Below are 17434 nucleotides of genomic sequence, written 5' to 3' on the forward strand. Positions count from 1 at the left end.
CGGCATGTGGGATCCTCCCAGACCAGGTCTCGAACCCGTGTCCCCTGCATTGGCAGGCAGACCCTCAACCACTGCGCCACCAGGGAAGCCCTATATATTTTTTTGAATTTTATTTTATTTTTTATTCAGCAGGTTCTTATTAGTTATCCATTTTATACATATCAGTGTATATATGTCAATCCCATTCTCCCAATTCTAGATATTTTAATATTGTAGTTTTAAAGTATCTTAATCTGTTCATAAAGTGTTTTGAGGTAGAATTAAGAAAAATGTTAAATTCCTCTGTGATTCGTGTTTGTAAATTATTAGTCTATATACACACACACAAAATCAAGGCCTTTCTCTTTGAACAAAGAGGGCACTCAAGCCTATTGAGACATTTATACTGCTAGACCAAACCAGTACGCCAATGAGGTTCCAAAATGAAATCAGTAAGATGGTGTGTGTGAAATCGGTAAGATTTTATTTCTCTAAGTTTATTGGCCCAGCACAAGGCGGAAGGGATAGCAGGCACTTAATTTATGCTTTTGAACCGGAGACTGCTGTTCTTTCTGGGGAAGGACACCAGCAGGCTGCTCGTAAGGACAATCAAGAAAGAAAGGAGCCGTCTAACATCTCTCCCCAGGAGCTGATAGGGCCCTGGGTATTTGCTTTCACGGGAAAATTGCTCTGGCGAACCCATTCAAATATCTCCCAGCAAATCACCGTGGCCTACAGCCAACTCCTTTTCCGCTCATTGGCCGACTGGAAACTTCAACCACTCCACGCCTCCCGCCTCTCATCGGGAGCCAATAGGAAAGATTAGTTTTTCGTAACTTAGTGTCATCAACTACAGCACTTGCAACTGGCTTCTGGAGCTACCGATCGAGAAGTAGGCGGGGCCGTGCCAGCCGGCCTATATAAGAAGAGGACAAAGGCGGCGCGCCGCCTGTGTCATCCGCCATCTTGTGCGAAGCAAGGTGGCCTCCACGTTCCCCGAACGTCTTCTCCGCTTCTGCCTCGACCGCCCCTTGATCACAGACATGTCTCGGGACCGGTTCCGAAGTCGGGGCGGTGGCGGTGGCGGTTTCCACCGACGCGGAGGGGGAGGCGGCCGCGGCGGCCTCCACGACTTCCGCTCCCCGCCACCCGGCATGGGCCTCAATCAGAACCGCGGACCTATGGGGCCCGGCCCGGGCCAGGGTGGCCCCAAGCCTCCGATCCCGCCACCGCCTCCGCACCAGCAACAGCAGCAGCCACCACCGCAGCAGCCGCCACCACAGCAGCCGCCGCCGCTTCAGCCGCCGCCGCACCAGCCGCCGCATCCGCAGCCGCCGCATCCGCAGCCGCCGCCGCCGCCACAGGACTCATCTAAGCCTGCCGTCCCTCAGGGACCCGGCCCGGCTCCCGTAGTAGGCAGCGCTCCCCCGGCCTCCGGCTCGGCGCCGCCCGCCACACCCCCGACTTCGGGGGCCCCCACGGGGCCAGGCCCCACCCCGACCCCGCCGCCCGCTGTCACCTCGGCACCCCCCGGGGCGCCCCCGCCCGCGCCGCCGAGCAGCGGGGTCCCCACCACCCCCCCTCAGGCTGGCGGCCCGCCGCCTCCACCCGTGGGGGGCCCGGGCCCCGGGCCTAAGCAGGGCCCAGGGGCCATCGGCCCCAAAGGCGGCAAAATGCCAGGCGGGCCGAAGCCCGTCGGCGGCCCGGGCCTAAGCACTCCTGGCGGCCACCCCAAGCCGCCGCACCGAGGCGGCGGGGAGCCCCGCGGGGGCCGGCAACACCACACGCCCTACCACCAGCAGCACCACCAAGGGCCGCCGCCCGGCGGGCCTGGGGGCCGCAGCGAGGAGAAGATCTCTGATTCCGAGGTGAGTGTCTCCCTAAGCTACGGGCCGGTTTCCCTAAGATGGCGGCGGGCTCCCCCCCTCCCCGCCCTCCATTTTGTTCGAGACCGGAAAGGGCGCCTGCGCGCGTGGGTGGGGGGGCGGGGCCGGCTGCTGGAGTGAGGGGCGGGTGGCTCGGGTCCGCCAGCTGTCCCCCCCTCCGAGGTAGGCCTCCCGGCTGGCGGGGAACTGACGGAAGGAGGCGCTGAGAAGCTATGATGGGCCTTGTTAAAGCTAGCGAATCCTGGGAGCCAGAGTAGGGTGGAGTATAGCGTGAAATGTAGGCTTGGAGAGATCGAGGGAGTCCTGGTCTTACACGCGCAGGCCCAGGGCTTGTCGACAACGGAATTTTGGTCGTTTCCTTTGTTTAATATCCGGCCACCATTTTAACTTTTGCCCACTATGATTTTGATTTTGACACTTAGCATAAACGGCTGACGAGGTTCCTGGTATAGAGTTTACTCTATAGAGAGGTCTGTGGCTGTTCTCGAGAGTATTCTGGATGGTTTAGGCTCTTTGATGTTCGGACTAATTACATTGGAAATCCCGTAAATGTAGTAGCATCTTTGACTTTAAATGGAACAGGAGCGCAAAGTGACTGTAACATACCCAGTTTGGGAAAAACGAAAATTATTATTGGGTCTTCCTGTTTGCAGAGGAAACTGGTATCTGAAAATTCCTTTCCTTTTTCACTAGGGGTTTAAAGCCAACTTGTCTCTCTTGAGGAGGCCTGGAGAGAAAACTTACACACAGCGTTGTCGGTTGTTTGTTGGTAATCTACCTGCTGATATCACGGAGGATGAATTCAAAAGATTATTTGCTAAATATGGAGAACCAGGAGAAGTTTTTATCAACAAAGGCAAAGGATTCGGATTTATTAAGCTTGTGAGTTTTTTTGGTTTTGTTTGGTTTTTTTTTTTTTTTGGTGAAATTAAAAGGGTCTTTTTTTTCCTATAACAAACATAGTGTTTTTTAAACCAACAAGAATAAATTAATTTTTAAATTTTTCATCATTCACACAAAAGTTGCAGCTGCTGTACGGTGCATAATTGTTGGTATCTAAGAAAGGAAGGGAGTGGGCGGGTAAGGTATTTACCTCCCTCCCCTGAATGGTGTAAGGGAGGGCTGCCTGGAGATAGTTGAGCTGAGAGGTGTCAGAAGAATAGGATCGGGAGTTAGGCTTATGGCAATTTTAGGGTGGGCATTGGCCAGTTTTGAGGTCATTAACGTGACTGTATGTCTTGATGCTTTCAGGAATCTAGAGCGTTAGCTGAAATTGCTAAAGCTGAACTTGATGATACACCCATGAGAGGTAGACAGCTTCGGGTTCGATTTGCCACACATGCTGCTGCCCTTTCTGTTCGAAATCTTTCACCTTATGTTTCCAATGAACTGTTGGAAGAAGCCTTTAGTCAGTTTGGTCCTATTGAAAGGGCTGTTGTAATTGTGGATGATCGTGGAAGATCTACAGGGAAAGGCATTGTTGAATTTGCTTCTAAACCAGCAGCAAGAAAAGCATTTGAAAGATGCAGTGAAGGTGTTTTCTTACTAACAACGTAAGTTTTTATGTTTATTCTAATAACTTGTATTTATTAACTTGTATGAAGAAAATGCAATGAAACTGGAACAAAATTAAGATGGAACCATTTTTGTTGTTAGAACTCCTCGTCCAGTCATTGTGGAACCACTTGAACAGTTAGATGATGAAGATGGTCTTCCTGAAAAACTTGCACAGAAGAATCCAATGTATCAAAAGTAAGATCCGTTGAACTTTTGGGCAGTTTTTAATTTAAGTGTAAACGAGAACTTGCTAGAGTAATTTTTCAGTTTTGCTTAAAATATGCAAAGTTCTTTGAAATGGATGGGCATAATGAAAACCTCAGGCTCAGAAAGCTAGAGGTTTTGAAGCAGTTACTCAGATACCTAGTGTTGTTTCTGAGGTAGGTATATTTCACATGCATTCTTGTTTTGTTCTTATAGTTGTTAGGATGTGTTGTAGGTATCTTTTTTTTTTTTTTAAATTAATTTATTTTTGGCTGCGTTGGGTCGTCGTTGCTGCACGCGGGGGCTTTCTCTAGTTGCAGAGAGCGGGGGCTACTCTTTGTTGCGGTGCGTGGGCTTCTCATTGCAGTGGCTTCTCTTGTTGCAGAGCACAGGCTCTAGGTGCACAGGCTTCAGTAGTTGTGGCACGCGGGCTCAGTAGTTGTGACTCACGGGCTCTAGGTGCACAGGCTCAGTAGTTGTGGCACACGGGCTTAGTTGCTCCGCGGCATGTGGGATCTTCCCAGACCAGTGCTTGAACCTGTCAGCCCTGCATTGGCAGGAGGATTCTTAATCTCTACGCCACTAGGGAAGCCCGGTATCTTCATATTTAAGGGTTGAAAAAATATTTCTTGAATCAGAATTTGGCTAGGGAAATGAGTTAGAAAGTGAGGAAGGTAGGATTTTATCGTCAGTGCCCATGTTACTGTTGACTGTGTCGTTCTGGAACATGTATTGTTTTTGCTGTAAAAATACCTTAAGAATCAAGGTGATCTATACTTTTCAGTAATTCTTAGCAGTAACAGGCCAGTGAAGGGACTAGTGTTTTTAGGGGAAATCAAATATATTTCTCATGTGCATCTATAAATTGGTTCATATTTAAATATTGTCAGGGAGAGAGAAACCCCTCCTCGTTTTGCCCAGCATGGCACATTTGAGTATGAATATTCTCAGAGGTGGAAGTCCCTGGATGAAATGGAAAAACAGCAGCGGGAACAAGTTGAAAAAAACATGAAAGATGCAAAAGACAAATTGGAAAGTGAAATGGAAGATGCCTATCATGAGCATCAGGCAAATCTTTTGCGTCAAGGTAAAGGACTCTCTGTGAACATTACCATTAGGGTCGTTTGCCTTTTGAACTTACTAGAATTTCATTAATGTGAACGTATGACAAAATTTTCCAATGTTCAGATCTGATGAGACGCCAGGAAGAATTAAGACGCATGGAAGAACTTCATAATCAAGAAATGCAGAAACGTAAAGAGATGCAATTAAGGTAAAATTTTGTTAAATTAAGTGTTTTGCATTAAATGTACCTAAATTTTGCAGGTGAATCAGATGAAATACAGAGGTGTTGGAATACTATGGCAGCGTCAGTTTAATGCTTAAATTGAAATAGAGTGTAAGATTTTTGTTATAAGGCTCACTTACTTCGCTGGAATACCTTTAGGGCTATTCTTAGTCACTGTCCCAGCCTTTGTGTGTATTTGCTGTAACCTAGACTTTGTAATGCTCTTAAACAAACTACTAGTTTTTTTTCAAATTGAATTTTTAAAATGTGGATAAAACTTTAGTTTTTACGTTTGATGAATGTTTCTAGGCAAGAGGAGGAACGACGTAGGAGGGAAGAAGAGATGATGATTCGTCAACGTGAGATGGAAGAACAAATGAGACGCCAAAGAGAGGAAAGTTATAGCCGGATGGGCTACATGGATCCGGTAAGTAAACTTCTTTTGCAGTGTAACTGGAGTTTTCTACAAAGTTTGTAGACATCTAGGATGAAATTTTATTCAGTTAAATATAACCTTTCATGTTATAGCCATTCTGCCATTTTTTCTCTTTTTAACCCAAGTGTATTATGATTGATATGCCTTTTCCGTTGAGTTTTATCTTTTCCTTGGGTGGGCCAAAAGATTTCATTGGTTGGGAAGAAGCTTGCTTTATAGGTCTTTTGATAATGGAGTCTTACCTGGTTTCAGAATACTGATTTTTAAAATTACCTTATTTTTTTTCCCTTAAGTTGAAAAACAATTTTTTTTTTAAGCTTTGGAAATTCTTTTGTACTCAAGAATGCTTGGTATGGGTTTAGGACAGGTGTATGAACGGGTTTTTTTTCTTTCAGAGAGAAAGAGACATGAGAATGGGTGGTGGAGGAGCAATGAACATGGGAGGTAAGAATGAAAATTAAATTAGTAATACCATTGAAGAGCAGTATTCTGGTTGAGTTGTAACCAGCATTTTTGTTTCCTAGATCCCTATGGTTCAGGAGGCCAGAAATTTCCACCTCTAGGTGGTGGTGGTGGCATAGGTTATGAAGCTAATCCTGGAGTTCCACCGGCAACAATGAGTGGTTCCATGATGGGAAGTGACATGGTAATGTATCCTGTGGGACATAGTTCAAAAGGAAATTCTCGTTTTCACAACTTATGTGTGTGTGTTTTTTTGTTTTTGTTTTTGTTTTTAAGTAGGTGACTGGACCTCTTTTAGTTCCCCCATCATGTAAATCATAGTATTGAGGAATACTTTGGCAACATAGAAGAACTCAATGTGGTAACCTAAACAGATAAGGTTGCCAACAAAAAGTCAATGCTTTTAGTAATATGTTGGAATTATCTTTGGCAATAAGTAGACTTAGGTGCTTTCCATTATATTGCTTGTGTACTTTTGCATTATAACTCATGGCAAATCCAAATTCTAAATGTTAGATAATGTAACATTATTCTACATCCACGTGAGAGTAATCAAATGGCAAGCTGTCATTCGTTAAGCTGGTATTTGCCATAAGTGTGAATCAGACTTGTTTGTAGCTTTAGGCATGTTTTAGCAATGTGTAGGACTTTGACCTATATTTGGTGTGACTTCTACCCATGAAAAAGGAATTGTTTAGTCTTCGGACTCGTCGTTTCCCACCTGTTGGGCCTGTCTATAGGTGTACCTTCTAAAATAAACTGACATCTCTGTTTTGCTACAGGGTAGCAAAAGTCAATGATAATTTTTAAGCATACTAGTTGTGTGCATTTGATCTGAACCTTCTTGATGCTGTCATATTTTAGCTGTACAGGTAGCCTGTCAGGATACTTTAGAACAACCAAGTGAATTGGTCTGAGTGGCTGTGTTAGGACTTCACAATCCTTAGAAGAACTGAGTATTGGCTGTAGAGGTGGGTTTGGAGAAAAGTACATTGTCACAACTGAATTGAATCTGATTAGTTCACCTACAGGCTTTTGGCAAAGGAGGGAAGCTGCAGCATATTATAGCTCACTAGATTCATTTTACAAATAAGAACATAAGGATTTAGAATGGGGCCTCATCTATTTAAAATCTACTTAAGGCTTTTGAGAATTAGAATCATAAATAGCCGGTTGGGTTAAATGTAGTGCTGTTAGCTTTCTTCAAATTGAATTTTAAAAATAATGTAGGTAACATTTTGGTTTATATCCTTCCTAATAGGCAGGTGTAGGTATGTATCAAATTTGTAACTGTAATTTGACATGATGTTCCCACAGTTAAGATTCTGTAGTCCATGTGACATGTAGCTCCTGGGTTCTAAGATACTGTAATAACATAGTTGTAAAACCCCCAAATTTCCTTTTTACCTTTTTGAGATAAAACATACAATACAACGCGCTGAAAACCTAAAAATGTTAGGATTTTGAAATAGTTTGAAGGATTAGGATTTAGTCTTTTTATAGTAGCCCTATAGTATTTTGTAGGAAGCATGTTGAAATCATTTATAGGAACAGTTAAACCCTGATGCCGTTTTAGTTTCTGGGGGGTTTTTGTTCTGGTTTTGGGGTTTTGTTTCTGTTTTTTTGTTTTCCTAGCAATACTCTGAATAACTGGTCTGTTTTAAATGGAATTTGAAAGATAGTTCAGGCTACTGTGCTTTTGCATATTTATAGGGTTTTTCTGTTTGGGAACATAGGTTTCTAGGACTAGAAATACCTAAAACTAGATGGAATAATGAAGTCCTGCTTTATTGCAGTCATTTAAGCTTGGTGTTAATGCTGTTTGGGAGACACCCAAAAAAGACACGGAATCATAACTGTCAGTGGACTTTTCACAGACCTATGGGGAAAGTTGGGCTGTTACGAGGGTGGGCTGTATATTCAGTCAATTTGCAACTATAGAGAACAGTACTGTGAACATAATTGTCTTTGGTTATACAGTGATGGCTCTGAAGGTGGTATACCTGTGAGAATATGGCAACACACTTTTAAATCAAGTTACTGTGCCGGTTAAGTGACTAAATCTATTAGTCTTTTATTCTTTTTCTTTTTGTAGTCTGGTAGCATTTTATTAAAACTTTGAACCTTTTAAGATTTCTGCAACTTAGCAGATGTGTCTTAAGATCTTGAAAAGCACCAGGTTTCTTATGCAGCACATACCACTAACTGGTGAGTAGGTCTTTGTCACTTCATTGAGTGAATTGAATCTGTCTGGTTGGGCTTGTTAGGCTTACATGGAAATTAAATTTCCTGTTCAGACCTTGAAAGTGAGAAGTGTGTAAGCTTTTCAGTGGGTTAATCTGATGTGAAATTTCTTAAAACTCATTTTGGAATGGGTTTTCACATCTGCACTAATTCTTAAATTTTTTAGCACTACAGGGAAGATCTATTCTTTGAAACAGGTGTATGAGAATGGCTCAAGTGGGAACATACCACAAGGCATGTATTATCGTAAACTAATTTTCAAATTACCCTTTTTTCCTTTCTATGTTCCCGGTACCTGTGGATCGACTCATTGGTGATTGTATCGACGAACGTTGACTACGGAACCTTCTAAAATATTTACTTAACACACATGGACATCAACTACATATAATGAACTGTTACTTACTGTTCCAATAGCGTACTGAGCGCTTTGGGCAGGGAGGTGCGGGACCTGTGGGTGGACAGGGTCCTAGAGGAATGGGGCCTGGAACTCCGGCAGGGTATGGTAGAGGGAGAGAGGAGTATGAAGGCCCAAACAAAAAACCCCGATTTTAGATGTGATATCTAGGCTTTCATTCCAGTTTGTTTTTGTCTTTTCTTGTTTAGATACCAGTCTTTTAAATTCTTGCATTTTAGTAAGAAAGCTACCTTTTTATGGATGTTAGCAGTTTATTGACCTAATATTTGTAAATGGTCTGTTTGGGCAGATAAAATTATGTAATGCAGTGTTTGAAACAGGGGAATTTTTTTTCCTTTTTTTTCCTTCTTTTTTTTTTTTTAACTGTATAATGTCCCTCAATTTATGGCAGTGTACCTTGTGCCACTGAATTTCCAAAGTGTACCAATTTTTTTTTTTTACTGTGCTTCAAATAAATAGAAAAAATAGTTAAGATTTTGATCTTCAACTTTGCCATTCATGCTTCTATGCACATTAGGCTAGGTGTTCCACTTGGAAAGCATAAGAGTGTCTAGGCCTTTGAATGGCATATGCCATTTCTGGGAAATGTATTTGTAGGCTAAGTATTGCTTTCTACATTTAAGTACCCCCTTGTTTTAAAAAGAAGAAATGCATATTGAAGTAGTTTCATGATTTGATTTGTTTGGCATTATAGGAAGCAAGCCGGTGCTAAGTATTTTTAAATGGCTATGTAAGCAAAGCTGAACTGTAAATCTTCATTCAGGAATGTGTATTAAGATTATGGAATGGGTGTAAGACTTTTGGTAGGGGGAGAAAGTGGGTATGACTTAAATGGATCTTTTATGGCCCTATGATCTATCCTTTCCTTGAAAGTTTCTGAAGAACAAGTGGAAAGATCATTTTGTTGCATTCCTCCATTCTTGTTTTTTTAAAGAACGAGTCCCAAGCCCTATGAACGGCTTATATTGAACTTTCACATTTGAATTAAAGATTGTTAAACATGAAGTCTTTTCATGTATTACTTCAAGTGATTTATAAAGATGGGGTTTAGTATGAATAATTCAACTGGAAAGTAAGGTATAGTCATCATAAAGTAGGTTTGGCTATGTACACATTTGCACTCTGTAACTTTTACATCTCCTTGTGCTACTTCTGTTGGGCAAAAATCTGTAGGACTATAAAAAAAACCTATTTTCTTTTCTAAGAGCTGGTAGTGACTGTTAATAACAAATAGGGTTGCAGAGAACTATTCTTACTGTGAAATATTTTTAACCTGTTTTTCCATAGTTTCCTTTTGATGTAGCACTAAATCTGGAGAGTTGCTCCTGCTACACAGTACAAATATTCCTTTCTCCCACCATAAAACTTTGGAGCTTTTCGATGGTGTTGTCAGTTTATCGTCAACTTCATTGAATCTCCTTTCATTAGAGACATTTTGACTTACTAATAAAATAGATCGTTACTGTTGTCTGTTAGTACAATGGGAACCTGCTTTCCCATGTTTATATTGTTAGCAGAGGAATAACTTCCTAAAAGTAGTAGGTAAGGTAACTGAATGGTTTGGCTTTGTTCTTAGTTATGTTTCCATTCAAATTTGTACATTATAGAACTCTTACTATGGAATGTGTCTTCCTCCTTTTCACCTCTGTTGGTGTTAATTGGCAAACGTAAAATTCTAAACCAAATCTTTGTTTAAATACTGAAGGCTTAGTATTGTGCCTGAGTACAAAGGGAAACCTGTTGTTGAAACAATTGAGCACTTGTGCATAGGAAACCTGTTAATACTAAAAGTAAAACACTAGTGGGGTATAAAGGCATGCCACCGAATTCTGGTTGTGTGACTGACAGGTACCTGGTGTGCTAATTAAGGGAGAGAATCTCATTAGAAAATGTTCATTATTTCTGTTCACCAAGACACTTGGAAATGAGTAGTTCTACCATAATTATATCAATGAGGAAGTTTTGTCCCAAGTCAAGTTATAAATTGGTGATAATGTATGAGATTTTCTGTACTGGAAACAAGGGTCTTGATTTGAAAGGAGTCCATTACAATTTGATTGAATTGTATGGTAGGGACTCCACTAATGATAAGAAAATAAGGGGTGTTCATGGGACACCCACAGAGGGTGAACTTGAATGTGTGGGCGGGGGCTGGTGGGGAAATGGAAACATCTGCCTATAAAATTAATGTTTCAGTTTATTTTTCAGATTACATGCCTTTCTTTATAAGGGATGCTGGCACAGACCCCTAAAATAAGCTTTTGGTAGTACTGTACCTTTGAAGAGTGGTGAAGGATGCTAATGGATAATCTCCTGAAAGTTGTGGTTTTGATAGCCTTACTGTGTAGAATTGCTAAACGTTGTTTAGCACGTAATGTTGCTTAGTTTCAACTAAGTTTTGACTTTAATCACTGAAACAGCAGTGTACCAAGGGTCGTAAGCTACTCAAACAGACTTTCAACAAGCCTTGGAATGTATATGATAGTTTTTAGCCTAATGTGAATTTGAATCATCTTTAAAAGTAGATTCCTAAAAGCTGATTTATGAAACTTGGGGTGGGAAAGGGAAAGTAGTACTTTTGAAGTATTTTAGCCATTTTTCTCATTTAAAGAAACCACCTGCCCCCGTTTCCTCTTCTCCACTTTCTCTCATAATTTTGTTTTAAGAGGAGCACTGATTGTTTTTAAACTTATTACTCCTCTTATAATTCCTAATCTTTAAAAACTGCATTCTCTAAGAGATCCCAGTGTATTTAATAGGTGTTTTAGAAACTTAACCCATTGGCTCAACGTTTAGTGAAACCATAATCCTCTTTACTTAGATAAACTTCTAAGAAATACTATAAGCCCCACCACTCTTTATTAGATGTATTATATCACTGATATAAACAGACAATAATTTGGGAAATTGTAATGTTACGCCTGTGCAATTTTTATAAGTGGCATATTATGGCAGATAAAAATTTAGATACTTGGCTTTTCTTGGGCAAGCCACTAAGTTGTGGCGGAATATTTTCTGGTGTTCTTGGACTGCAATTATGCACTATTAAAGTAGTGGCCTGCTACATAACTGCATTTAGCCAGCATTTCTGCAGTGCGTAACTGTGAGGAACGTAGTACCGCAAATGGCAATGGACATTAGGACCCGGATGTAGTATTCCTGCTTGCTCCGAGATTCTCATTGCCGACTGCATACAGGTAGGTAACAAGCAATATAATCTAACTTGGTGACTTGCTATGTACTTTTATTCCGTGGGCATTCTGACATCATACTTCTGACAATGAAATTACAGTGCAGCACCTAACACCTGTATGATAAAGCTAGCTTATATCAAAACTGCGTGGGTTTGGGTTTAGAGCTGTAATTTGTCAGGCAGAATTCAGTGCTGTTGCAGTTCTCAGATAAAAAGTGCAAACTTGATTATTTGGTATATCTGATTCAGTTGTGTGGTTTTTAGTTGCATTGTAACTGAAGATAACATGAAACACATCAGTGGTGTGGGGGAGGGGACCATACCATACTTGGGAAGTAAGAGTGCTTTTAAGCATCTTGACACAGACTGTACAGCATGTGATAATTAGTTTCTTTTGTAGCAAACTGACCTGCCCATAGGTCAGCAATATCAATTTGAGTGTAATCTTGGTAATTACTCTGCAGGTTGAGTGAATTAAGACTAAAAGAACAGTTTTTTTGTAATGTGATTTAAAAATTTTTTTAAATGGGCTCCATGGGAACACCTTTGTTACTAACTTGGGGCATAGATGGGAATCTAACATGAATAGTTCAAGTTCTGTGATTTGTCTAAATATGTTTATACTCTAAACCTGGGGGAAAGTGGTGTGGCATGTTGACTTGCCTCTTGAATACATGTTGGGAATCATTTCCCAATCATAAGACTTCGTCGTATTCTGTAGGATAACTGCAAATGTTCAGAGTAGCTTTTTGAATTTGGTTCCCTTAGCTTTAGGGATGTGATGTTACAATCCAAACTGTTCGATTACCAAAACAATAAGTCTTCAAAAGCACCTTCCTTTGTTGCTTAGGATTTAAGCTTTGCATCGACTGTTGTTCCAGACCTCAATTCAACTGAACGTTGGTCTATGAACTGGTTTTTAGCTAGCATGCATGAGAAACAGCTTTCGTGTATAATGTTTTCTGCTCTGTAACTGGAAAGTTTGGTTTATTTTGCGTAAATGTTGGTAAAACTCTTCATGACTATGAGAATTTTCTTTCATTGTATCAAGAAAAATGGCTTGTTCTTTGGCAAGCGATTCACAAGGTGGGGACAAATTTGTACTTTAATACGTAGTCCATTCAACCAAATGACTTGACTCTCCTGCTAGATGAAAGAGCAAATGGTGACTAGTTTAGCTCTCTATATTAGTAATGCAATGCATATCAAACATAATGCTCGGTATTAGTGACAAGAGTGTCACTAAATTGGCATGCAACCCTGATGGGGTTTTCCTGTGGCATAATCCATTAAGTCGGTGGCCAGCACTTGCTACCGTGGTTCAGTGATTGCTTAGAAATAAAAGCTCAGGTTTGTTTCTTAACAGTCAATAACAATTTTGAGAGAATGTACTTGTTACAATATATGGACATCATTGGGGTGGGGGGGTAATTTTGCTTCATTCTGCTTATCTCAAGATGAATAGGCTTTTGCACTTTCGATGAGAAACCTGTGACTTTAGTCAATTCTTACTAGTTTTGATTTGTATGTAGCTGTAATTTGTGAATCTTAGTGCAGAGGGTCTTAAAAAAAATCACTGAGTCAAAAAGCTGGGGATAAATGGGTTTCAGTAATAACTCTATATACTGAGGTGCTCGCATTGTATTTCATAGTCTTTTCTTGTTACAAACCAAAATTATTTTTAATGAAACTGGTCGGAAGTTCAGAGGTGTGATGCCAGAATGCATTTTCGTACTGTTAGGCCCTTGGAACAGATACCGGTGCTTTATGAAAGATGAAAGAAATGCAGTGGGTGCTCTTCACATAAGGTTGCAAAACCTACAAAGAATGCATAATAGTTTCACTTTTCCCCAATAAAGAGATGCGTGTGACTAGTTTTGGACTTTTAACCTTAATGGGGGTTGCATGTTTCCTATTGTTAATCATTGTCAGCTGCAGTGACATGATACACAGTCCTGCATTTACTGCCTTTCCCTTAATGATTTTGGATAGGTTTTAGAGAGCCAGGATGTTTGTTCTGGGCCTTTATTTGGTTTTGGCTTTAGCTGATAATGTTTCAGTGCTCTGTCAGCTAGTGCAGTTCTCAAATGGCTGCCTATTAGGGAAAGAATTCAGAGGATTTGGCTGCTCCTAATCATGTGTCATTGCTGCTAGATAATGATTGGCAATTTTTAAGACTCAACTGTGGAAATCTCACAGTTGGTAAACCATCAAGCAAAAATGTTGCTTTTGAACACCAGTGCTGAAAAGATTTATTTGGAGGGTGAAAAAGGGGCTGGATGCAGCATAGGATAATCTGGAGAATGGAGGAAGAATGCAAAACGATATAGTATCCCTTATGGATGGTACATGTGCAACAGGGAACTATTTCATATACCCTTGGCAGTCGCTGATAATCAGGGAGGAAGAAAAACCTGGAATTTGAATTAAGGCTGATCTTTCTGGTTTTTGTGCACTGTGGCCCTGCCAGGCATATATAGTGAAGGTGAATGTCTTCTCCCTCAGAAAAACTCAGGTTCCTTGCTGTCCCGATAAGGCATAGCTTCCCTGCCCTAATAACTTAAAACTCAGTGAGGACTTAAGAGGGAAAGAATGAGGCAAATATATAGGATTGCAGGATAACAACTGCATTGTTGTGTACTGTGGAAGGGGGAGGGCACTCTTGGTGGACTCCTGCTGAAGGTGGTCAGTCCACCTGAGAATGGAAGACATGCTTGGTGGGGAGCAGGGTACGTGCTTTTTATATGAAAAGAGCCAATGTTAAAACTCACTTGGTAAGGTAAACGTTGTCACATACCTTCACATAAGGGATAGTATATTTTGGGTTGCAGTCAAACTTCATTGTGGTCAGACTGGTGAAAATGCAGTTAGGCTTTTGTATTTTAAAGAAGATACAGTTCTCATTCGAATTCAGGTGTCTACTGCTACCTTACGTCAGAATGATTTTAGATTTTTCCCCCCATGAAGTTTCTTCCTATTTTTTATGCTGTAACTTGCCCCCAATCTTTGTCTCTGGAATTTACTCTTTAAATTTTGAAATTAACTAGCATTTTCAAATCTTTATGCCCTTGTCTTTCATATTAACTTTTTTTTATTATTCTTTAGGTAAGAATGATTGATGTTGGCTGATATTGGAGTGTTCATTCCGTTGAAGTAAGTTTCCTTGGAAGTCTTAACCTGTAGAGGATTTTGGGTTTGATTTCTATTTAATGATTAAATAATTTAATTTAGCTATGTGGGGTGAAAACTGTTTGATTTTTTTTTTAAGATGTTCACCTCTCCTAAGATAATATCCCCCTTTTTTTTTTTTTTTTAAATGTGTGTATGTGTGTGGGTGTATGTGAGTTGGAAAGAGGAAAGGTTGGGATTATTTATTACAAAGATGTCAGACCAATAGAAGAAAAAGATGAAAGATTTAGATCAGAAAAGAAGGCTTGAATTAGTGGAGACATGTATTTTCAGTACTTTTAAAATCAACTTTGGACCAATTCAAAATCCCATTCCTTTTTACATAATAAATTGTGAGGAACAGTTGTCTAGTCATTGGTAGGAGGGAAAACCTGTTTTCAACAGGTTTGTTCAACCTGTTGTCGATGTCAGAATAAAATGTATGTGTTAAAAATTAGTAAAAATGTAATATATGCTGAATGTTATTTTAACACAGTTAATATTTTAATGATAGGTGGATAAGATATTTGTTCTCAAGACATCACACAGCATGAGCTGATCAAGAAGGAAAGCTACAACTTGATAGACCGATGAATTATCTAGGTAAGTTGAGTGATTCTTACTCTATAAACTGCCTTCAGGAGGACTCTTGGGTGGTATAAAAATAACTAGTCATGTGGATATCTCATTTTAATTTCTTCTACATTAAAACTTTCTTACAGGAAATATGTTTTTATAGCACACACTTAAATATTTAAACATTTTTACAGCCTTCTGAGGTGTGGTAGACCTTGTCTGTTTGGCTAAAGCCTCACAAAAACAGGACTGAAATTTTAAATAAAAATATATATCTGTATTCACCTCTGGGTCCACAAGACCATGTAGAAGAAGGTTCAGAAGATTTGAAGTTCCCTGTTTTTCATCAGATAGTTAAATGGTGGGATTACCTATAGTTGAGAATAGACAGAAAATAAAATAGATATAGATGATGGTCTAGAAGGGTTGGCAATTTTAAAGGGCAACTCAACTCTGCTGTTCTAGCTGGAAAGCAGTCGTAGACAGATGGACATGGCTGTGTTCCAATAAAACTTTTTTACAAAAAGGTGGCTTACAGATGAGGTACCTTACTGTCCCTTCATCTTGTAGAAATTGCATTCGTTCAGGGTATCACTTAGGTATAAAGGGCTGTCATAATCAGTTTGAAATTAACAAAAATGGGAGAATTGAGGCTATATCTTACACCTAAGAAGAGGCTGCCAATTAATGGAGTGTCTTGAATGTTAGAGATCTGCCTTGTAAGAAAGTTCTTGTAGAAAATGGAAGTAAAATTTAATAAACTCACTGGGTGAGTCTGATATTAAAATCATTTCTGCTGCTTTAAGCCTTAGTTATCTAAAGATCATTAAATACTATTACTACCACATTCCTTGATTAATGTTACTTTGCTGTTAGGAAGTTTACTTGGTTGATGCTGATAAATATTTGAGACCTTGATATGTGATTCTTAGGTCTTTTGGAGTAATCGTTTCCTTTAATTGGCAGGATCAGGTGAACTATGTCCCGAAAACCAGTGAGGAAGAGAGAAAAGAGGAATAAACAACCTGTTGTTTAATAAAGACATTTTAAAATCAGATTGTCCTTCCATTTGTTTTGGTTTTGTTTTTAAGTAGAGGACTCTTCCGTTTTCTAGAATTTTCTATATATGTCAGCAACTTGTGTCTAGGTGACATTTAAAAAGTCATTCCATGTTGTAAGTGTAAAACTACATAATTTAGGACTACTTCTTGAGGCCTTTTTGGCAGAGCTGCTTCAGTGTCTTAATTACTAATCAACCTGATGGCCCTACACTATCGAACTCACCTGATTTAGCCATGAGTATTTTAAAATTGACTTCAGTCTTTGTAAGTTTTATTCTTGAGATTACCATGTGATTAGCAGTTGTTAAAAAGCATTTTGTGTATTACAAAAGCATTATCAGATTATGGTTATGGGTAGTCGGACATTACTTCACTAACAAGCAGAGACTGAATTACGTGTTGCCAAATAACCATATTTTGGTTACCCTGAGTAGCAATTTCTTTAAAATGGAGTTGAATTTTATATGCAGTATAATGGGCAAATTCTCAGGATACCTATAAATGTAAGGAAAATACTGCTGGAATTTACTATAAAATCTGCTTACCCCCTCCATTCTTGAAGCTCTCATTAAAACTTGACAAGCTTTTAAAGGGCTCTTTCACACCAAATTAATATGAGGTGCGTATTAAAAGTAATTCGGGGTTTGCTTTTTGGTGTTTTTTTTGTTTTTGTTTTTTGGGGGCCGTGCCGCATGGCCTGCAGGATCTTAGTTTCCCTGACCAGGGATCAGACCTGTGCCCCCTGCAGTGGAAGCACAGAGTCCTAATCACTGGATCACTAGGGAATTCCCTTTAGGTTTTTAAAGTAATTGCAAAGGGAGAGAGTTGAAAGCCACAGCAGTCACTGGTCCCATGGAATTTGCTTTGAAAAGCTGTGTGTAGTCAGTAACAGGGACGAGACCCAAGATCCTGCTCTAAATGTTCATAATCATTTTGATTATCTGTGGTAGGCAAATCTTCAG

At 40.1% G+C, this 17434-nt stretch overlaps 1 protein-coding gene across 2 annotated transcripts; it reads left to right on the forward strand.

Annotated features, from left to right (window-relative positions):
* The first annotated feature begins 902 nt into the window (after positions 1–902).
* SFPQ (splicing factor proline and glutamine rich) lies at positions 903–16466 on the forward strand. Of its 2 annotated transcripts, XM_082363250.1 has the most exons (13): positions 910–1847; positions 2559–2747; positions 3117–3418; positions 3522–3617; positions 4517–4713; positions 4815–4899; positions 5224–5341; positions 5746–5794; positions 5875–5996; positions 8474–11671; positions 14773–14820; positions 15350–15438; positions 16378–16466. In XM_082363250.1, the coding sequence occupies exons 1-10, from the start codon at positions 1023–1025 to the stop codon at positions 8609–8611; spliced, it is 2121 nt and encodes a 706-aa protein (XP_082219376.1). In that variant the 5' UTR covers positions 910–1022; the 3' UTR covers positions 8612–11671; positions 14773–14820; positions 15350–15438; positions 16378–16466. The 2 variants fall into 2 exon arrangements, with proteins under 2 accessions (XP_082219375.1, XP_082219376.1); XM_082363249.1 differs by lacking the exon at positions 8474–11671 and having other exon boundaries at positions 903–1847.
* The last annotated feature ends 968 nt before the right edge of the window (positions 16467–17434 follow it).

The sequence above is a fragment of the Balaenoptera borealis genome (assembly GCF_965194805.1).
Source record: "Balaenoptera borealis genome assembly, chromosome: 1".
In the NCBI taxonomy this organism is placed as follows: Eukaryota; Metazoa; Chordata; class Mammalia; order Artiodactyla; family Balaenopteridae; genus Balaenoptera; species Balaenoptera borealis.